This window comes from Anser cygnoides, chromosome 34 (genome assembly GCF_040182565.1).
Source record: "Anser cygnoides isolate HZ-2024a breed goose chromosome 34, Taihu_goose_T2T_genome, whole genome shotgun sequence".
In the NCBI taxonomy this organism is placed as follows: Eukaryota; Metazoa; Chordata; class Aves; order Anseriformes; family Anatidae; genus Anser; species Anser cygnoides.
This window is the reverse complement of record NC_089906.1, coordinates 1,402,555-1,423,763: the sequence shown is the minus strand read 5'-3', so window position 1 is coordinate 1,423,763 and position 21,209 is coordinate 1,402,555. Positions and strand designations below refer to the sequence as shown.

Sequence of the window (21,209 nt, the reverse complement as noted above, 5' to 3'; positions counted from 1 at the left end):
CTGCATGGTGGGCACAGTCTGGCTGACCCCCAGCACCGAGGACCCTCAGGCTTACTTGTCGATCAGTCACAAAGTCCTGCTGTGGGTTCCTGGGTGTCGCTGTACATAAGACCCGGACTGCTGTGCTGTATTACACAATATTTATTGGAAGTGTGGCCAAGGCTGCATCCCGGGGGGGGCTGCCCCAGCCCTTGGAAGAGGGTGGAGGGGGCCGTGGAGGTGGTGTCTGTGTCCACGAGGACTGGGGGCTGCTGGGCCGGTCGTGCACCTTCCACTGATCCGCTGCCGGGCTTGGGGGCCGTGGAGGCCGGGCTGGTGGCAGGCGGGCCGCTCTTCCAGGCACTGATGGTGGCTGCTGGCATCGGGCCTGGCTCTCAGGCGTACCACGGTGGTCAGGCTGCCTGTAGGGGCTCACGGAGCGGCTGCGGGTGTCAATGTCTGGGCTGCCTGGGCTGCGGCGAGGCGCCTGCGGAGACAGGAACTTGCTGAGGCCGTGCTGCGGCTGCGGTGCCAGGCGGGTGCGAGGCAGCAGGGTGCAGGCACCCGGCTGTGCGTGAGCTGTGGGCACACAGTGCTCTGTGCAGAAAACAGGGTGCCCTGTGCCCTCGGCTGGGACTCTGCTCCCCTCCACATCCTGCCCCAGCTTGTCTCCTCCCCAGCGCCTCGCCAGCCATCCTGACCTGCCTGCTCTGCACGTGCTGTCCCAGCAAGAAGACCTGGCCCCCGCAGAGACAGGGGTCCACAGCCGGGCTCAGCACGACCGGGTCCCAACAGCCACCGGCTGCCCTTTTTCAGAGCGCCTTGCAAGGACCAGTACTCAGCTCCCTGCCCGGCCCTGGCCCTGGCCCAACAAGGTGACGGCCTCGGCTCCCTGTTCGGGGAGGTGCTGCCCATCCGCTCTTTGGGATGTGTAATTAAACACACAAGCTCTGTGTGTGCTGAGGACACGCACGCTGGCAGCGCTCAGGTGCGGCTGTGACACACCGACTGCCCCTCTCCAAGGCAATGCCCGCAGCTGGCAGGGCTCATCCCCATGCTCCCAGTAGCTGGCACACCTTGGCTGAGGCGGACACCTGCAATTCAGGGCATCCCAGAACAGGGTGCCTTGTGCTGGGGGGGAACTGGCACTGCTGCGCTTCTCTCTCTGATGGCACCCTCTCTCAGCTCCTGCATTTCTCTTCCTGACCTCGCTTTGCCTACGGCTGTCCCTGGCTCTGCTCTTGCTGCGGAAGGGCCAAGCTTCGCTAAGACCAGCAACAGAAAAATGGGCTCCAGAACAGAATGCCCAGGAATTAGAGGCCACCTAAAGCACTGGACAGCAGAAATTTCAGAAGAGTCTGGTCAAAAACTAACTGCTCACTTCACAATACGCTAACGACAACTGCTTCCTGGCTGGCAGCAGCCACATAATAATGTTGACAAAGATACGGTAACGAATTTGGGAGGGGGAGAGGAGGAGAGGGAGCGGGGGAACAACAACTCACTGATTTTTCTGCCTCCAACGCCGAATACTCACGCACCCAGCACGCAACTATCACAAGCAGGAGGGGAGCCACGAATACCACAGTGACTGCTATGCCGAAACTTAGGAAATCTTGGGGCTTCGCAGTGTTTGCATTGTTCTCCCCATCCACGCCTGCAAGAACAATTGTGGACATTGCTGTGTCCTGCGCACTACTGGTAATCTCACCGGAGGTCTGACATTGCCAGGAAGTGTTCTGTTTCATTTGGTTAGCATCTTTGAGCAAGTGAAAATCCTCAGGCCGCAATGCTTCCTGAGGTTCAGCAGAAGCTGGGGAATCTGCCAAAGGCACTGCAACTCAAGGCACTCTGGAGCCTCCCTTTTGCCTCTCAGCTTTGTTTTCCCTCCATCCTTTGTTTCCCCTGCCATAATGCTGAGGGCCCAGTGTCTCAGGTTTGCTCCCCCAGCTCTTTGGAGTTCTAAAAGGTCTTAGGCGCTTGCCCACCTTCGCTGCTCGAGGCACACTCGGAGCCTTAGGGACAAAACTGAACAAAATTCGGGAGCCCAGGAGTGCCAGTGAGGCAGTGCCCCATCTGCACTGAGTCAGGGCACCACTCTGGGCCTCAGCTCACAGGAGGGGTCCCGTTTCCCATCGTCTGCTCAATGGGCTTCTGACGGCCTCGTTCCCCCAAGAGCAAGGTTCCAAAATCCCTGGGAACTGGGTGCGCTGGGAGGTGACCCCTCTCTAGCCACAGCCACAGAGCTTTGTGAGCGTCTCTCCGCTGCACTGCTCTCACGTGCTGTCACAGCCCGGGGAAGACAGCCATCCTCAGGGAGCCACTCCTGCCTTCCTCTGCAACACTTGCTGCCTACTGACACTCTTGGGTTTGGCTGCTGACATGAGCTGCAAGAGCGGGTACCAGGGCAAGAACCTGCACACGCATGCTGGTTCTGGTTGGTGACAGCGGATGACCAAGAAACAGCCTTTACCTGGTGGGGCAGTTGACTTCACTGGCTCTGTCCTTTTGCCAGGGAGCGGCAGCGTGCGACCGCTTCCTCGCCAAAGCACCTCCGTCAGCACAGTCTCTCTAACCAGCTCTTTAGAAAGAAAGCAGGACAGTGTGACTACAAGGAACTGCTCCTCCTTGAACCATATTCTGGGCACAGCTGCAAGCACACACCAGTTGCTGCTGGCTGGATACCAATGTTTGCACGGAACAGCTCGGACCACTTATGGTAGTGCTGGGCTAGCAGCTGCCCCTGGGACACGGCGTGACCCACAAGCGGCAGCAGAGGCTCTCGGCCTTCTCTGGCGCTCACCAGTGCCTGCCAGGTGTGAAATTGAGTGTCTCCGCTCTGATCCATCCCTTCCTGCTGTGCAGGTTACGGTGTGTCCACACATGGATTTAGAACCTCAGCTTCCCAAGTCTTATGGCGGACAGAGTGAAATATACCCACCAGGTGCTGCCTCCTCTAACTCCTTTATGATATCCTCTATGATGTCAGGGGATGTTGGGGAAGATTTTCTTATTTCAGCATTGTCCTTTGCTCTTAGAGGACCTGAACAGAAAGTAGGAAGTTAACTTTGGCACCAGTGCAATTTGGAGGACCAGGGCTTCGTTTGTGAAGTCAGTGAAATGACTTCCCACCCCTGGGATACCAGCTGGGCTCCAGCGCAGGAAGCAGCCGAGGATCTGGCAAAGCCCTCCCTGGGGACACTTCTGCAACCAAAGCCCCGTGAGAAGTTTCTGTCCCAGCGCCATCTACATCAGTAGCTCAGTAGGAGAGCATACCAGGGCTCGTGCCTTGACAGGGCACACACACGTGCCGGTCTATACCCTCCCACCTGCAGAGATGCCTGGCTGACGTTTGGGCTTTGAGCTGGCAGCTCTCAAAGGAAGTCAAAAGCCACAACTTACCCAGGCCATCTCCCAGAGCTTCAGTCCTGGAACCCATCTGGGAGCCTGGATCACCTTCGCCTTCGGTCCCATCTGTAAACACAAGTGGAGTCCCTCCTGTGAACTACGCCAACATACTCCTTCTGACCAGAGTGACAGAGAATGCGGTTCAAAGAGGGGACTGCTCCACGGCACTCGTCTCTCCCTGCCACTCCAGAGCATCTTGCAAACAGTTGCTGGGTGCCTGCAGTGGCACCGTGCTGGTACAAACTAAGCGTGCGTGGAGCTGCCCGGAGAAGGGCCCTCCCCGTGCCCACCCCAGGTCTCAACTCAAGCGCAAGGTGCCTGCTGGCTCTGCAGCACCTAGATGCTCCTGCCTTCCGCTGACTTACCTGGCAGATTAACCTGAGGCTCGTGGTCCACATCAGGCTGAGGTGTCGAGTAGCCAGAGCCTACGAGAACTGCTGCAATCAAGCACAGAAGAGAAACATTCCCCGTGCATGGTGTGATCTACCTCTTCCTTAGTGACCTGCAGCGACTGGAGGGGGCTCAGGCAAGGATGTGGGACCCAGACACGAGCCAGGATTTCCAAAGCCGCAAAGGGGCCTGCTGAGCTGGAGGCTCCCTCTTGGCCTCTTCCCAAATCCTCTCTCCAGGCTGTGCGCAACACCCCGCAGGGACCACGCCGCCAAAGATGTGGCCCCTCAGGTGTTTCTTACGGGAAGATCTCTGCTGGACACAAAGGAAGACCCCACTGCAGGGGGAGCGTGCAGACCCCGGGAAAAATGATCATCCATGTTTGTCATGGAGAAGCCCCCTGGCCAGTGAGCAGCTGAACCCTTGCTGAGCTAGCTCAACAAACCCTTAACAAACAGCAAGGAAATGAACACGGACAACTTACCACCTGTGGGACCCATACTGGCAGGCTCAGGAGCAGGATTCCATGGAGGCACTTGACCAGTACTGCCTGTGGGCACAAGTGGGATCAGACACAGGTAAGGGGAGCTTCCATTGCCTCTTGGGGCCTGCCTCTTCCTCAGTGACCGGGAGGCACTGGCTGGGGCTCAGGTAATGACATGGCCCAAACAGGAAGAAAAGCCTGGGTTCTTCCCTCTCTGTGGAGAGGGGCAGGGGTGGCATCTCTCCAAGTGAAGAAATATTCAGGGCTCATTTGTGCAAGCCCCCTCAAGGCACAAACGCGCTTGGAAGACCCTGAATAAACTATTACAGCCCATTAGCCATCTTCCTTCAAGGAAGCACACTCGCAACGTACCTCGGGGATCCTCCTGAGGCTCCAAACCATGATCCAGCTGAGAAGCTGGATATCGAGAGCCAACATCGTCATCATCTAAAATCAAGCAGAGATGAGAGACGTTGCCATGGCATGCTGTGCTCTCCCTCTTCCCCAGCACCCTGCAGTGACTGAGGGGGCTGAGGCAATGTCACGGGACAAAGATGCAGGTGGAAATTTCCCAAGAGGGGCCAGCGGCCTCAGCCCCACAGGGGCTCAGACCCGGGCTTCTCGGCCCCAGCGCCGCTCCCGGCCCCCCCGGCAGGAAACAACCCCGCAGCAGCCACGGCCCCACCGTGCCACCCTGCGGGGCTTCTGCCTCCTGCCTGCCCCCTGCCCGCGGTGCCCGCCCGGCCCTGCTGCCATCCCGTCCCCGTCCCCTCCATCCATACGCGTGCCGCGCAGCACCATGCCGCCCAGGGTTTGGTGTTGGCCCCGGCCCTGCCCACCCACCTGCTCCCGGTGGTCGCCATGGCGCAGCCTGGGCACCCCGGGCACACAGGGCCACCAGCAGGAGGAAGAGGACGCAGGCAGGGGCCGTGGCTCCCCACACTCGCACCATGCTTCCACCACCGCCGCTGCAGCTGCAGCTACTGCTGCTGTCAGGACCGGTGCGGAGCAGTGCCTGTGGGCTGGCCCAGCGTCACAATGGGGTGTCGGGATGTCACGGCCCAGCACTGCATCGCCGAGAGGTATTGTGACCTCGCAGCCCTCCCGGTGTCACGGAGCAGCGTTGGGACCTCATGGCCCGGCAGCACGCTCCCTCCCCTCTATCGATTCTTTCTCATCCACTGCTGGCTGCCGGGGGCTGAGGGCATGGCAGAAAGAGGCTGGAGGGGAAGGAAGGCTGCGAGGTGGAGATAAGGCCGCGGAGGACAGGAGAGAGCGGTTCCGCTATCCTCATATCTCACAGCCTCATACTGCCCCAAAGTCGCTCTGTATCCCATCGGCAGGGTCGCCATCTCCTTCCTGCCCCCATATCCCTCCCCAGCAGCCTGCCGTATCCCCAAAGCCCCCTGTCCTTAGTGCCATCCATAGCCAGATTTCCCAGCGCGCCCCCATCAGCTCAGGTTCCCATATTGATCACGCAGCTTCCCCACATCCCTGCATTCCCCTCATATCCAGTGCTGGTGGCATGCCATATCCCATAGCCCCGCACATGCCCCAAATATCCACCACTCACTCCTTAACGTCCCACCCCAATATCCCCCCAGTTCCCTGTACGCCACCCCCAGGGGCTCAAATGCCACCTCCACATTTTCACACGTTCCCAGTCTCTGCATTTCCAGCATCCTCCTATTGCAGCCCCACAGCTCCCACGTATATGGGCTATGGGACATTCCCCTCCAAAAGCCCAAACACCAGAGCCCCCAGCCACCCACCCCACCTGCAGCGGCTCTCCCACCCCTCCCTGGATGCCCTAACATCCCTAACACACCGGGACAACCAGGCGAGGTGACAGCGGTGGCCATCCAGTTAATGACACGCACAAGGGCTTGTTCTGATTTGGGGGCTCTCCTTCCACCTTTTTTCTTCTCCTTCACCTCTCCAACCTGCTCTTCCCACCGTCGTGCCCTCCTCGATGCTCCTGGCATCCCTTTTCTTCCCCATCCCTCTCTCACTCTGTCTCAGCCTCTGTCCATGCTTTCATTTTTCACTCACACTGTTTGTCTCTCCATTTCATTTCTCACCCTTTCTCACTCCTTTCTTTTTCCTCACAATTTCCATTTTTATTTCTGGTCTTTCTTCATTTTCTCTTTCACAATCACCCTTCCCGACAACGTCCATGTCTCCTCCCTCCCCTCTACCACGTGAAACGACCCCTTTCTACTTCTTTCATCCTCCCAGGAACCGTTTCTTGCTTTGTTTTCCCACAGGTGAGCACCTGTTTGGCTGCACACCAGTCTTTTGGGATGCGTCTTCAGCAGGGAGCGGTCTTTAGGGGGTGGAATCGCCCACAGCATCTTCCTCTCATTAGTGTTCCTCATACTTATTCTCCTCCTGAAGGGTGTGTGGGGATCTGGCGTGCAGCTGGGAGATCCCGGCAGGGCTGGCTCCAGACAGGAACGAGGCGTCTGCGGGAAGGAGCGAGGTGGGTGGTGGGGAGCCCAAAGGTGGGGCGATTCCCCCCTCAGCTCAGGGTGTACCTTTGGTTCTCCCCCGGGCCCAGAAGAAGAGGAGGATGAGGCTGTTGATGGTGAGGAAGCAGCCGCCCACAACCAGGAGCCGTAGAAGAAGGAAGCAGCTCTTCCCTGCAAGAGGGTGGGACAGGTTAGGAGATGTAGACACAGTTCATGCGTGCTGACGGAGGGAAGGCTGTGAGCATCGTTCCGCCACCATCTCTCTTTCCCTTTCCCCACCCCTCCGTCTCCAGGCATTCTGCTCAGGTCCTGAGTGCTGAACACCCAAAGACTTTCCCCGCTTGCTTGGCTCTGCAGGAGGCACTGAGAAATTTGGGAACAATGGCTCGGGAGGCCAAGGAGAGGCTGCTGAGCCATAAAGGTGGACAGAGGGATGCTCGATACTTGTTTGGGGTGGTTGGGGTGATGGAAGGGCTGAGAGGGAGGGAGAGGTGGGTGCAAGACTGGGTGGGCTGAGTCATGGACAGAAGGATGGTGATCGGATAGATAGAGCAGCTGCCCGGTGCAAAAATCAGCTAGTTTGGAGAGGAACGTACAGGGACTGGAATGGAATCGTTTCAGGAAAAAATGGAGAGAGGGAGGGACAGACGGATGGACAGATGGAGAGAGGGATGGTTTAATGGGCTGGTTACTGGATGGATGGATGGGTGGATGGATGGGTGGGTTGGTGGTGGATGGACTGACAGATTGTTAGGTGGGTGGATGGATGGCCAGCTCACCTTTCTTTTGGGCATTTATACTGATAGACACGGCTTGGCTTGTGAAGGACGGGATCCACCTCTCAGGCTTTTCTTCCTCATACTTGCAGGTAAAGTTTCCACTCTGTTGGGGACCAGCACGTGGGAGCTGGAGGACCATGGAAGTCCTTAAATTGCCCCCGTGATCTGCTGCATTGTCCTCAGAGCCTTCTGTCGTAGGGAGGACCTCTTGGCCATCCCTGTAGAAGTGAAACCTCCGTACAGTGGCGTCTCCAGGGGCCTTACAGATGATGCTCAGGAGATCTCCTGCCATCACCTCTCCCAGCGGGGACTCCACCATCAGCAGGGGCTGGGGAAGGTGGTCTGAGAAAAGGGGAGGAATAAATGGAGACGTAGCAATAAGGACAGCACAAACGGATCTCCAGTTGTTTGCCTTCCCACTGCATGCAGCAAAGCTTGGGATTGTAGGCTTCCTGCCACGACATGAGAAGAGCGCCAGTGGCAGCCACCTTCCAGACCATGCTGGTCCCAGAAAGATAAATCCTCCACCCAGAAATCCTACTGATTTTGGGGATGGGCTGGGTTAAACCACAAAGCCCACCAATCCTGATTTCCAGGTGAGTTGTCACATTGCGGGGCGATAGCTGACACCCACGTTTGGGCATCTGAATAGTTCTCAGAGAGGAGGGAGAAAGCAGAGAGAAAGATAAAGAAATCACACAGCTCACCTCCAATCTTGATCACCAGTTTTTCGCTGGTTGGGGATATGAGCTGCTTCCGACCTTGCTTGAGGGAATAGCTGCAGAAATGCGGCCCCCTGTGTTGCATTCGGGAGAGGACGAACTCAAACGTGTAGTTATTCGTCGAGCTAAATCCTGAAACTGCCCAGCCAGCCTCGCCAAAAATTTGGTACGTCAGCTTCCAGTGATGCTGGGGGGAGTGGTGCACACCAGCGTGACAGCGTCTCCAAAGAAATATTCCTTCTGTCCCTGCAGCACCCAGAGGGTCGGGGCAGGGACTGCGGCTGGGGATAGAGAGGGAGACAGGCAGGGGGGACGGAGGTGAGGTGCAAGGAGCAGAGGCAGAAGGGACTAACTCCACGCAAAGAAAAGAAACTGGCTTTCATTTCAAGGAATACAATAAAGCACAGAGGGGACCTCGTAAAGCAGAAATGTCTCTGGGCTATGACTCATTTTATCTCCTTGGGATTCAGCACAAGGTTGCGTCCCGCTGCGGGAAGTGATGAAAGAAAGGAGACTGCAAAAACCCTTTCCACACCCTGGGCAGCTTTGCCATGCCGGCAGAAATGTCCTTAATGTGCTTTCAAGCAATTTTATTTTTTTTTGCTGCAACTTGGTAATTTATGAAAATAGGAAATGGGGAAGGGGGTTGAAAAGGCTAAGGGTGAAGGGTAAAACCCGTCGCTGATGCTCCTCCACAGCAGCCACTGGGAAAACACGTTTGGTCTCCACCTCCCTACCTGCCCCCAGCTGCAAACCCTACAAAAATACCATTGACCCACACCCAAAATAGGAGGAGCAGGTGTGGGAAGGAGAGGGCCGGGAAGGGGTTGGGTCTCAAGGGGTTTCCACTCACCACCAGTGTGTTGACACGAGGCAGGACCTCAACAAAGTGAGATAACGAAAAATCCCCAGCACCCAATTTCACCACTGGGTTGTTATGGGGAGGGGGAATGAGGCTGAGGGTCTCCCAGACAGTCACACCTGTGGGACCCCAAATCCAGCCGTGCCCCCAGCAGCTCAGCCCCTGTTTAAGGAGACCCCAGAGGAGTTACCTTCCTCGGAGACCATCTGGCGATGTTAAGGCCCCCCCCCCCAGATTACTAAGACTCCCCCTCCCCAAGCCATTAAGGACCCTCCCTTTTAACCCCATTTTATCCCACAATTTAACCCCCCCACTTTACCCCCACCCCCCATTTTACCCCCGGTCCCCCCCCCCAATTTACCCCCAGCCCCCCCCATTTTAACCCCCCTTTAACCCCAACCCCCCAAATTTTCCCCCAACCCCCCAATTTACTCCCCCTTTACCCCCAACCCCCCCATTTTACCCCCAGCCCCCCATTTTACCCCCCACTTTATCCCCAACCCCCCCCCCCCCACTTTACCCTCACCCCCTTGTCCCACCCCCCCCAATTTGGGCTCCCCCATTTAACCCCCCCCCTCATTTTACGCCCAACCCCCCCACTTTACCCCACCCCCCCATTTTACCCCCGGTCCCCCCCCCCCAATTTACTCCCCAGCCCCCATTTAACCCCCCCATTTTACCCTCACCCCCCTCATTTGAAACCCCCAATTTACCCCTGAACCCCCCAACTTACCCCTGAACCCCCCAATTTACCCCCGACCTCCCCCAATCTACCCCCACCCCCCCCACTTTTTACCCCCCCCCATTTTTTACCCCCCCACCTGCGAAAACGCCGCCGCTGCCTCCTCCACGCCCTCCGCCAGCGTCTGTGCCAGCTCCAGCCACACCTGGAGGGGGGGGAGGCGAAAACCCACAAATATGACCCCCGTGTCCCCCCCACCCAAAAAATCGTGTCCCCCCCCTGGGGTGGGGGTCCTCACCTCGATGGGGGCCGGGCGCCGGGCGCAGCGGCGCCGCTGCTCCTCCAGGCAGGCGCGGTGCTGGGTGCCCACGGCCTCGCGCGCCGCCCGGCCCCGCAGCCGCGACACCAGGCCGAGGATCTTTGCCGGGGGGGGCACAGGAATTAGGGACCCCCCTCAAATACCCCATAGCCCCCCCCAAAAAATATCCCGTAGTTCCAGCCCCCGGGAGCTGCCACCCACCCCGACCCCGTAGGACCCACTGATATGCCCCCCCCCCATTGCCACCCCAAAACCCCCCGTTGCCCCCCCCCGTGTACCCCCAGCCCCCCCGTGCACCCCCCATCCCCATGTACCCCCCCCCATTTCCCCCCGGTGCACCCCCAGACCCCCCCATCCCATTGTACCCCCCATTGCCCCCCCATGTACCTTGGGGTACGCAGGGACCCGGGACCCCCCGGGGACCCCCCCCCAAGCCCCCTCCCCGAGGAATTGGGGACCCAGGACCCCTTCCAACCCCCCCCCCCAAGGACCCCCCGTGTTATTAAGGACCACCCCCCCCCCCACGGGCATATTAAGGGACCCCCCCCCAAGCCATTAAGGACCCTATCCAGGAGTCCCCCCCCCCCCTCCCCAAGCCCCCCCCTCCCCAAGCCCCCCCCCCCCAGATTACTAAGGCCCCCCCCAAGCCATTAAGGACCCTCCCCAGGGCCCCGCCAACACCCCCGGGATATTAAGGACCCCCCCCGGGGGATATTAAGGAACCCCCAGCCATTAATGACCCCCCTCGGCCATTAAGAGCCCCCCCCAGGGATATTAACGACCCCGCCCCAGGCATTAAGGCCCCCCCAGCCATATTAAGGACCCCCCCCCCCCCCAAGCCATTAAGGACCCTCCCCGGGACCCCTCCCAACACCCCCTCCCCCCCCAATAAATTAAGGACCCCCGGGATATTAAGGACCCCCCCGGGCCATTAAGCCCCCCCGGGATTTTAAGCCCCCCCCCGGGCCCACCTCGGCCTCGCTCCGCCGGGGGAGGCTCTCCCGCAGCGGCCGGGCCTGGAGCTCCGGGAGGCCGAGGGCGGCCTGGGCCCGCAGCGCCGCCAGCAGCGATCGCTTCTCCCGCAGCGACCAGGCCGCGGCCCGGGGCCTCCCCGCCGGGGCCTCGGCGAAGCGGGCCGGGACCAGGCGGGGCCGGGGGGAGGCTTCATGGCGCGGGGAGATGGCGTCAGGGCGACGAAACGGGGTGGAAACGGGGGGAGCTGGCAGGGAACGAGCCCGCCGGGGGGTGCTGGGAGATGTGGTTCGGGGGGGAGGAGAAAGGGACAGCAGGTCTACCCAAAGGCTGCTGCTGGGAGGCTTCATTAGGGGCGTAATTAGGGTTACGTTTAGGGTAGTTTGGAGAAAGAGAAGGCGCAGGGTCCTGTTGCGTGTGGGGCTGTGTAAAGGCTCCCAAAGGGAGGTCAGGTATACCCAGAGGATTCCGTTGGGTGGCTTAATTAGGGGCGTAATTAGGGTTACATTTAGGGTTGTTTGGAGAAAGAGAAGGCGCAGAGTCCCGTTGCGTGTGGGGCTGTGTAAAGGCTCCCAAAGCGAGATCAGGTCTACCCAAAGGCTTCTGCTGGGAGGCTTAATTAGGGGCGTAATTAGGGTTACATTTAGGGTAGTTTGGAGAGAGAGAAGGCGCAGGGTCCCGTTGTGTTTGGGGTTGCATAAAGGCTCCCCAGGGGAGTTCAGGTGTACCCAAAGGCTTCCGTTGGGAGGCTTAATTAGGGGCGTAATTAGGGTTACATTTAGGGTAGTTTGGAGAAAGAGAAGGCGCAGGGTCCCGTTGCGTGTGGGGTTGAGTAAAGGCTCCCAAAGGGAGGTCAGGTCTACCCAAAGGCTTGGGTTGAAAGGCTTAATTAGGGGTGTAATTAGGGTTAGGCTTAATATCCTGGGGGGGGTTGGGGGGGGGGGTCCCAAGGGAGGATCCTTAATGGCTTGGGGGTGTGAGAAACGCTCCGTAGCCAACAACTTGGGCTCAGGCGAGGAGCTCAGCGAAGCAGGAATTTATTCGCGATTGCAGTGGCGGGCGCCCCACAAGCAGGAGAGCACACCCATAGTTCCAAAACCCAGTTTATATACTTTTTGATGACAGGACCCTCCCCAGTTTCCCCACTGGAGTGGGTAATCCAGGCTCACAATCTGTCTGATGCTTCCCAGACAATGCCTGGCCTTCAGTTGCCGGCCTGTTTTTGGGATGGCAATGTTTTCTCCCCTTGTCTGCCTTGACTTAACACGGCGATTTCCACCTGATCGCTCTAAGGAGGCTGGGTGTCTGCATTTTAGGAGGTCACCTGCTGAGCTTTCTTATCGCGGTAAGCACATCCCAATACCCCATTCCTTCCTTCTGTACCATGTAACGCTGCAAAAACATTTCCATTCCCACGGGGGCGCTGCAGTTCAAACATCTTTACTGGGGGGGGTCCTTCAACTGGGAAATATTGGGGGGGGGGGCAAAAAACATGGGGGGGGCACCTGGTGGGGGTGGGGGGGGCACCGGGGGGGCCCCTCCTTGTGCCCCCCCCGTGGTGGTGGTGGGATCACTTGGCGGCGGGGGGGCGGCGGAGACCTGGGGGGAGAGGGGGGTGAGTGGGGGGAATTTGGGGGGGGGCATCCAAGGGGGGCACCCAAAAGGGGGAGGGAGATTTGGGGGGGGGGGCACCCAAATGGGCGGGGGGACACCCAAAAGGGGGGGGGATTTGGGGGGGGCACCCAGAAGAGCGGGGGGATTTGGGGGGTGGGGCACCCAGAAGGCCGGGGGGGGGCACCCAAGGGGGAAGTTTTTTGGGGGGGGGGGGGGCAGGCACAAAGTAGGGGATTTGGGGGGGGGGAAGGGATTTTTGGGGGGGGCCAGCCCCAAAAGGGAGGAGGGGGCAAAAGTGGGAGAAGGATTTGGGGGGGGGGGGCAAAAAGGGGGAGAATTTGGGGGGGGCTCCAAAAGGGGCTGGGGGCAACCCTAAAGGCCCCCCACTCCCCCCCCCCTTAGGGGCCCCCCGGGAACCCCAAAAGGGACCGGACCCAGCCCTATGGGGTCACCCCAAACCCTGGGCACCCCAAGGGGGGGGGCAATCCCATGGGGTCTCCCCCTACACCCCAAGGCCCCCCCGGGGGGGATTTGGGGACCCCAAAATAGGGCCGGGGGCAGCCCTAAAGACCCCCCCCCGAGGACCCCCTAGGGACCCCAAAACCCACCCAGGCCCGGTGCCGTGGGGTCACCCCGCAAATTAGGGACCCCAAAACGGGGTCGGGGCGACCCTAAGGCCCCCCCCCCCGAAAAAATAAAAGGGGGCGCCCAAGTGAGCCCCCCCCCCGAAAAAAAGGGGGGGGCAAGTGAGAGCCCCCCCCCAAAAGAAATCGGGAAGGGGTCCTCAGATGAGCCCCCCCCCCCCCCCCCCCAAAATAAAGTGAGGGAGTTCCCAACTGAGGCCCCCCAAAGAAATTTGACGGGGGGCTCAAATGGGACCCCTCCCCCCAAAATTGGAGGGGGGGGTCCATAAGTGAGCCCCCCCCCCCCCCCGAAAGAACCGGAAGGGGGGCACCAAATGAGCGCCCCCCCCCCCAATAAGGCCGAGGGGGGTCCTCAAATGAGCCCCCCCCAAAAAAAATATAGGGAAATCCCCCCCCCCCCAAAAAAAAAGCCCCAAAATCCGGGAAACGGCCCCAAAATCCGGGGAAACGGCCCCAAAATCCGGGGAAACAACCCCAAAATCCAGGGAAACGGCCCCAAAAGCTGCTGCTTGTGACCCGTTTTGCGACGCCCCCCCCCCCCCGAAAAAAAACACTTTGTTACCCACATTTGAGACTCCCCCCCACACCGAACCCCCCCCAAATTTGGGGAAATCCCCCCAAAAGTCCCAATATCGGGGGATATTCCCCCAAAACCGCTGCTTGTGGCCCCTTTTTGGGGACCCACCCTCAGCAAAAACCCAAAATCTGGGGAAATTCCCCCAAAACCGCTGCTTGCGACCCCGTTTTGGGGCCCCCTCCTCAAAGAAAACACTAAGTTTGGGGAAATTTCCTCAAAAATCCTCAAATTTGGGGATTTTCCCCCCGAAACCCGCTGCTTGTGACCCCAATTAGGGACCCCCCCCCCCCCGAAAAAACTGAAATTTGGGGAATTTCCCCCAAAACCGCTGCTTGTGGTGTGCCTGTAGGATTCCCCCCCCCCCAGACCCCAAATTTTGGGTGAAAATCCCCCAAATCCCTCCCCGTGACGTCACTTTTGGGGACCCCCCCAAAAGACCCCCAAATTTGGGGGGGAATCCCCCAAAGCTGCTATTTGTGCCCCCCCCCCCCATTTTGGGGTGAAATCCCCCCGAAGCTGCTGCTGGGACCCCGCAAAACCCCAAATTTGGGGAAAACTCCCCCAAACCCATTTGTGACCCCAGTTACCCCCCCCCCCCAAAAAAACCAACCCTTATTTTGGGGAGAAATCCCCCAAAACCCGCAGTTTTGCCCCCCTCCCTTAAAATTTGGGGGAAAATCCCCTAAAAAAAAAAATACATTTCTTACCCCTGCGCCCCCCCCGACCCCAAATTTTGGGGGAAATCCCCTAAATCCCGCTGTTTGGGACCCCCCCCCCCACCCTAAACGATTTGGGGAGGGCATTTTGGGGTCCCCCCCTTACCTTTAGGGCCTTGGGGGGGGGCATTGTAGGGCCCCTCCCACCCCAAATGATCTGGGGGGGGGGATTCTGGGGTCCCCCCCCTTTACCTAAAACACCCTGGGGGGGGCATTTTGGGCCCCCCCCTCACCCTAAATCATCGTGGGACTATTTTAGGGATCCCCCCCCACCCTAAATGATTTGCGGGGGGCATTTTGAGCCCCCCCCTGCACCCTAAATCAATGGGGGGGGCATTTTGGGGTCCCCCCGACCCTAAATGACTTGGGGGGGGCATTTTGGGGTCCCCCCCTTACCTTAAGCACCTCGGAGGGGGCATTTTAGGGCCCCCCCCACCCCAAATGACGTGGGGGGGGCATTTTGGGGTTCCCCCCCCCACCCAAGTGCCTCGTTCTCCCGGGGGGGCCCCCCCACTTCTGCCCCCCCCCCCCCGCCTGTACATAAACGCCGCTCCCTCCCGGACCCCACCGTGGTTTTTTTTTTGGGGTGGGGGGGACTCTCCAGGAGTCCCCCCCCCCCCCCCCCCCAGATTACTAAGGCCCCCCCCCAAGCCATTAAGGACCCTCCCCAGGGCCCCGCCAACACCCCCCCGGGATATTAAGGACCCCCCCCCGGGGATATTAAGGAACCCCCCAGCCATTAATGACCCCCCTCGGCCATTAAGAGCCCCCCCCAGGGATATTAACGACCCCGCCCCAGGCATTAAGGCCCCCCCCAGCCATATTAAGGACCCCCCCCCCAAGCCATTAAGGACCCTCCCTGAGACCCCCCCAAGCATATTAAGGACCCCCCCCCGGGCATTAAGCCCCCTTCCCCCCCCCCGGGATATTAAGGACCCCCCCCGGGCCATTAAGCCCCCCCCCGGGATATTAAGGACCCCCCCCGGGCCATTAAGCCCCCCCCGGGATATTAAGGACCCCCCCCGGGCCATTAAGCCCCCCCCCGGGATTTTAAGCCCCCCCCCGGGCCCACCTCGGCCTCGCTCCGCCGGGGGAGGCTCTCCCGCAGCGGCCGGGCCTGGAGCTCCGGGAGGCCGAGGGCGGCCTGGGCCCGCAGCGCCGCCAGCAGCGATCGCTTCTCCCGCAGCGACCAGGCCGCGGCCCGGGGCCTCCCCGCCGGGGCCTCGGCGAAGCGGGCCGGGACCAGGCGGGGCCGGGGGGGAGGCTTCATGGCGCGGGGAGATGGCGTCAGGGCGACGAAACGGGGTGGAAACGGGGGGAGCTGGGAGGGAACGGCCCGCCGGGGGGTGCTGGGAGATGTGGTTCGGGGGGGGAGGAGAAAGGGACAGCAGGTCTACCCAAAGGCTGCTGCTGGGAGGCTTCATTAGGGGCGTAATTAGGGTTAGGGTCGGGGTTGTTTGGAGAGAGAAGGCGCAGAGTCCTGTTGCGTGTGGGGCTGTGTAAAGGCTCCCAAAGCGAGATCAGGTCTACCCAAAGGCTTCTGCTGGGAGGCTTAATTAGGGGCGTAATTAGGGTTAGGGTCGGGGTTGTTTGGAGAGAGAAGGCGCAGAGTCCTGTTGTGTGTGGGGCTGTGTAAAGGCTCCCAAAGGGAGGTCAGGTCTACCCAAAGGCTTGGGTTGGGAGGCTTAATTAGGGGTGTAATTAGGGTTACATTTAGGGTAGTTTGGAGAGAGAGAAGGCGCAGGGTCCCGTTGTGTGGGGGGGTTGTGTAAAGGCTCCCCAAGGGAGATCAGGTCTACCCAAAGGCTTCTGCTGGGAGGCTTAATTAGGGGCGTAATTAGGGTTAGGGTCAGGGTTGTTTGGAGAGAGAGAAGGCGCAGAGTCCTGTTGTGTGTGGGGCTGTGTAAAGGCTCCCAAAGGGAGGTCAGGTCTACCCAAAGGCTTGGGTTGGGAGGCTTAATTAGGAGTGTAATTAGGGTTAGGGTCGGGGTTGTTCAGAAAGAAGGCGCAGAGTCCTGTTGTGTGTGGGGTTGAGTAAAGGCTCCCAAAGGGAGATCAGGTATACCCAGAGGATTCCGTTGGGTGGCTTAATTAGGGGCGTAATTAGGGTTAGGGTCAGGGTTGTTTGGAGAGAGAGAAGGCGCAGAGTCCTGTTGCGTGTGGGGCTGTGTAAAGGCTCCCAAAGGGAGGTCAGGTCTACCCAAAGGCTTGGGTTGAAAGGCTTAATTAGGGGTGTAATTAGGGTTAGGCTTAATATCCTGGGGGGGGGGGTTGGGGGGGTCCCAGGGAGGATCCTTAATGGCTTGGGGGGGGGGGTCTTAGTGGCTATGGGGGGGGCCTTAATTAGGGTTAGGGTCTGGAGAGAGAGAAGGCGCAGAGTCCTGTTGTGTGGGGTTGCATAAAGGCTCCCCAGGGGAGTTCAGGTGTACCCAAAGGCTTCGGAATGGGGGCACTTTTTGATGGGAGAATCGGGGGACTGCTCCACGGCACTCGTCTCTCCCTTCCACTCAAGAGCGCCTTGCAGACGGCTGCTGGGCACCTGCAGTGGCACCGTGCTGGTACAAAAGTAAGCGTGTGTGGAGCATGCTGCGATCTACCTCTTCCTTAGTGACCTGCAGCGACTGGAGGGGGCTGAGGCAATGAAGCTCCGTGCTGTTCCCTCGGGTCCCCAGAGAGAAGAGATCAGCGCCTGCCCCTCCACTCCCCTCCTCAGGAAGCTGAGGGCCGCCGTGAGGCCTCCCCTCAGTCGCCTCTTTCTACCTCTAGTCTTAATAGCTGTTGTTCCACTCAGGATGGTAGTGCAGCAAAAAGAAGTATATTACACACTGTTTGCATGATGTAAAGAAATAAATAAAAAACACCACAATCTGGTAAAAACTGAGCTGAGCCTGTCCTTTAAAAAGGGGAGAATATGCTACGGAAAGGAAGAGCTGTCTTTGTAATTGCTCAGCCACTCAATCTTGCTATCGTCACCAGTGAAAAGCCGTTCTCCCCGTGTGCTGTGCCCTCGTGAAACCCCCCTCCCCAGAGCAGAGCATCCAGCTGTGGGGCCCAGCACAAGGGAGACTTGGGCAATGAGCTGGGATTTTTTTCTTGTACCCTTTGAGGAGAGCTGAGCCGTGGGAGCGTTGGCATGGGGCGCCCTGGCCAAAATCGGCCATCCGTGCAGGGTCAGGACCTGAGGAGGGCTGGCTGTGGGGAGCCTGGCCTCGGCCCAGGATCAGGAAGGGCCCGCGCTTGTGTGTGGCTGCGGCACTGCCAGTTTGAGCAGGGGGTTCTCGGGTGAGCGCTGTGCAGGGTCGCTGCCGCGCTCACAGCCCTTCTGTCTGCTCCTGCTGTGCTGCTCCCCAGCTCCCTTCCCCTGCGTTCCCTGCATGGTGGGCACAGTCTGGCTGACCCCCAGCACCGAGGACCCTCAGGCTTACTTGTCGATCAGTCACAAAGTCCTGCTGTGGGTTCCTGGGTGTCGCTGTACATAAGACCCGGACTGCTGTGCTGTATTACACAATATTTATTGGAAGTGTGGCCAAGGCTGCATCCCGGGGGGGCTGCCCCAGCCCTTGGAAGAGGGTGGAGGGGGCCGTGGAGGTGGTGTCTGTGTCCACGAGGACTGGGGGCTGCTGGGCCGGTCGTGCACCTTCCACTGATCCGCTGCCGGGCTTGGGGGCCGTGGAGGCCGGGCTGGTGGCAGGCGGGCCGCTCTTCCAGGCACTGATGGTGGCTGCTGGCATCGGGCCTGGCTCTCAGGCGTACCACGGTGGTCAGGCTGCCTGTAGGGGCTCACGGAGCGGCTGCGGGTGTCAATGTCTGGGCTGCCTGGGCTGCGGCGAGGCGCCTGCGGAGACAGGAACTTGCTGAGGCCGTGCTGCGGCTGCGGTGCCAGGCGGGTGCGAGGCAGCAGGGTGCAGGCACCCGGCTGTGCGTGAGCTGTGGGCACACAGTGCTCTGTGCAGAAAACAGGGTGCCCTGTGCCCTCGGCTGGGACTCTGCTCCCCTCCACATCCTGCCCCAGCTTGTCTCCTCCCCAGCGCCTCGCCAGCCATCCTGACCTGCCTGCTCTGCACGTGCTGTCCCAGCAAGAAGACCTGGCCCCCGCAGAGACAGGGGTCCACAGCCGGGCTCAGCACGACCGGGTCCCAACAGCCACCGGCTGCCCTTTTTCAGAGCGCCTTGCAAGGACCAGTACTCAGCTCCCTGCCCGGCCCTGGCCCTGGCCCAACAAGGTGACGGCCTCGGCTCCCTGTTCGGGGAGGTGCTGCCCATCCGCTCTTTGGGATGTGTAATTAAACACACAAGCTCTGTGTGTGCTGAGGACACGCACGCTGGCAGCGCTCAGGTGCGGCTGTGACACACCGACTGCCCCTCTCCAAGGCAATGCCCGCAGCTGGCAGGGCTCATCCCCATGCTCCCAGTAGCTGGCACACCTTGGCTGAGGCGGACACCTGCAATTCAGGGCATCCCAGAACAGGGTGCCTTGTGCTGGGGGGGAACTGGCACTGCTGCGCTTCTCTCTCTGATGGCACCCTCTCTCAGCTCCTGCATTTCTCTTCCTGACCTCGCTTTGCCTACGGCTGTCCCTGGCTCTGCTCTTGCTGCGGAAGGGCCAAGCTTCGCTAAGACCAGCAACAGAAAAATGGGCTCCAGAACAGAATGCCCAGGAATTAGAGGCCACCTAAAGCACTGGACAGCAGAAATTTCAGAAGAGTCTGGTCAAAAACTAACTGCTCACTTCACAATACGCTAACGACAACTGCTTCCTGGCTGGCAGCAGCCACATAATAATGTTGACAAAGATACGGTAACGAATTTGGGAGGGGGAGAGGAGGAGAGGGAGCGGGGGAACAACAACTCACTGATTTTTCTGCCTCCAACGCCGAATACTCACGCACCCAGCACGCAACTATCACAAGCAGGAGGCGAGCCACGAATACCACAGTGACTGCTATGCCGAAACTTAGGAAATCTTGGGGCTTCGCAGTGTTTGCATTGTTCTCCCCATCCACGCCTGCAAGAACAATTGTGGACATTGCTGTGTCCTGCGCACTACTGGTAATCTCACCGGAGGTCTGACATTGCCAGGAAGTGTTCTGTTTCATTTGGTTAGCATCTTTGAGCAAGTGAAAATCCTCAGGCCGCAATGCTTCCTGAGGTTCAGCAGAAGCTGGGGAATCTGCCAAAGGCACTGCAACTCAAGGCACTCTGGAGCCTCCCTTTTGCCTCTCAGCTTTGTTTTCCCTCCATCCTTTGTTTCCCCTGCCATAATGCTGAGGGCCCAGTGTCTCAGGTTTGCTCCCCCAGCTCTTTGGAGTTCTAAAAGGTCTTAGGCGCTTGCCCACCTTCGCTGCTCGAGGCACACTCGGAGCCTTAGGGACAAAACTGAACAAAATTCGGGAGCCCAGGAGTGCCAGTGAGGCAGTGCCCCATCTGCACTGAGTCAGGGCATCACTCTGGGCCTCAGCTCACAGGAGGGGTCCCGTTTCCCATCGTCTGCTCAATGGGCTTCTGACGGCCTCGTTCCCCCAAGAGCAAGGTTCCAAAATCCCTGGGAACTGGGTGCGCTGGGAGGTGACCCCTCTCTAGCCACAGCCACAGAGCTTTGTGAGCGTCTCTCCGCTGCACTGCTCTCACGTGCTGTCACAGCCCGGGGAAGACAGCCATCCTCAGGGAGCCACTCCTGCCTTCCTCTGCAACACTTGCTGCCTACTGACACTCTTGGGTTTGGCTGCTGACATGAGCTGCAAGAGCGGGTACCAGGGCAAGAACCTGCACACGCATGCTGGTTCTGGTTGGTGACAGCGGATGACCAAGAAACAGCCTTTACCTGGTGGGGCAGTTGCCTGTGTTGCCCCTGTTCGTTTGTCAGAGAGTGGCAGCGTGCGACCGCTTCCTCGCCAAAGCACCTTCTTCGGCACAGTCTCTCTAACCAGCCCTTTAGAAAGAAAGCAGGACAGTGTGACTACAAGGAACTGCTCCTCCTTGAACCATATTCTGGGCACAGCTGCAAGCACACACCAGTTGCTGCTGGCTGGATACCAATGTTTGCACGGAACAGCTCGGACCACTTATGGTAGTGCTGGGCTAGCAGCTGCCCCTGGGACACGGCGTGACCCACAAGCGGCAGCAGAGGCTCTCGGCCTTCTCTGGCGCTCACCAGTGCCTGCCAGGTGTGAAATTGAGTGTCTCCGCTCTGATCCATCCCTTCCTGCTGTGCAGGTTACGGTGTGTCCACACATGGATTTAGAACCTCAGCTTCCCAAGTCTTATGGCGGACAGAGTGAAATATACCCACCATGTGCTGCCTCGTCTAACTCCTTTATGAGATCCTCTACGATGTCAGGGGATGTTGGGGAAGATTTTCTTATTTCAGCATTGTCCTTTGCTCTTAGAGGACCTGAACAGAAAGTAGGAAGTTAACTTTGGCACCAGTGCAATTTGGAGAACCAGGGCTTAGTTTGTGAAGTCAGTGAAATGACTTCCCACCCCTGGGATACCAGCTGGGCTCCAGCGCAGGAAGCAGCCGAGGGTCTGGCAAAGCCCTCCCTGGGGACACTTCTGCAACCAAAGCCCCGTGAGAAGTTTCTGTCACATCG

At 59.3% G+C, this 21,209-nt stretch overlaps 1 protein-coding gene and 2 long non-coding RNA genes across 7 annotated transcripts; 1 reads left to right on the top strand and 2 right to left on the bottom strand.

Moving 5' to 3' along the window:
* Positions 1-3,708: 3,708 nt before the first annotated feature.
* LOC136788284 (snRNA-activating protein complex subunit 2-like) lies at positions 3,709-11,433 on the bottom strand. 4 transcript variants are annotated; one of them, XR_010827156.1, is made up of 8 exons: positions 11,068-11,433; positions 10,076-10,195; positions 9,917-9,982; positions 9,087-9,257; positions 8,219-8,514; positions 7,512-7,853; positions 6,799-6,903; positions 6,356-6,726 (listed from the first exon to the last, which is right to left on the bottom strand). XR_010827156.1 is itself a non-coding variant. In XM_066986560.1 (6 exons), exons 1-6 carry the CDS (start codon positions 7,524-7,526, stop codon positions 3,724-3,726), a joined length of 552 nt encoding a protein of 183 aa, XP_066842661.1. In that variant the 5' UTR covers positions 7,527-7,655; the 3' UTR covers positions 3,709-3,723. The 4 variants fall into 4 exon arrangements, 2 of the variants coding, with proteins under 2 accessions (XP_066842661.1, XP_066842660.1); XR_010827157.1 differs by having other exon boundaries at positions 7,512-7,729; XM_066986560.1 differs by lacking the exons at positions 8,219-8,514; positions 9,087-9,257; positions 9,917-9,982; positions 10,076-10,195; positions 11,068-11,433 and adding exons at positions 3,709-3,824; positions 4,262-4,327; positions 4,634-4,708 and having other exon boundaries at positions 6,537-6,726; positions 7,512-7,655.
* LOC136788297 (uncharacterized) lies at positions 6,719-7,904 on the top strand. 2 transcript variants are annotated; one of them, XR_010827168.1, is made up of 3 exons: positions 6,719-6,922; positions 7,026-7,153; positions 7,601-7,904. It is a non-coding gene; the product is annotated as an uncharacterized lncRNA (long non-coding RNA). The 2 variants fall into 2 exon arrangements; XR_010827167.1 differs by having other exon boundaries at positions 6,903-7,153.
* A 6,054-nt stretch (positions 11,434-17,487) lies between the features above and the next one.
* LOC136788295 (uncharacterized) lies at positions 17,488-20,434 on the bottom strand. Its single transcript, XR_010827164.1, has 2 exons — positions 19,473-20,434; positions 17,488-18,454 (listed from the first exon to the last, which is right to left on the bottom strand). It is a non-coding gene; the product is annotated as an uncharacterized lncRNA (long non-coding RNA).
* Between the last annotated feature and the right edge of the window lie 775 nt (positions 20,435-21,209).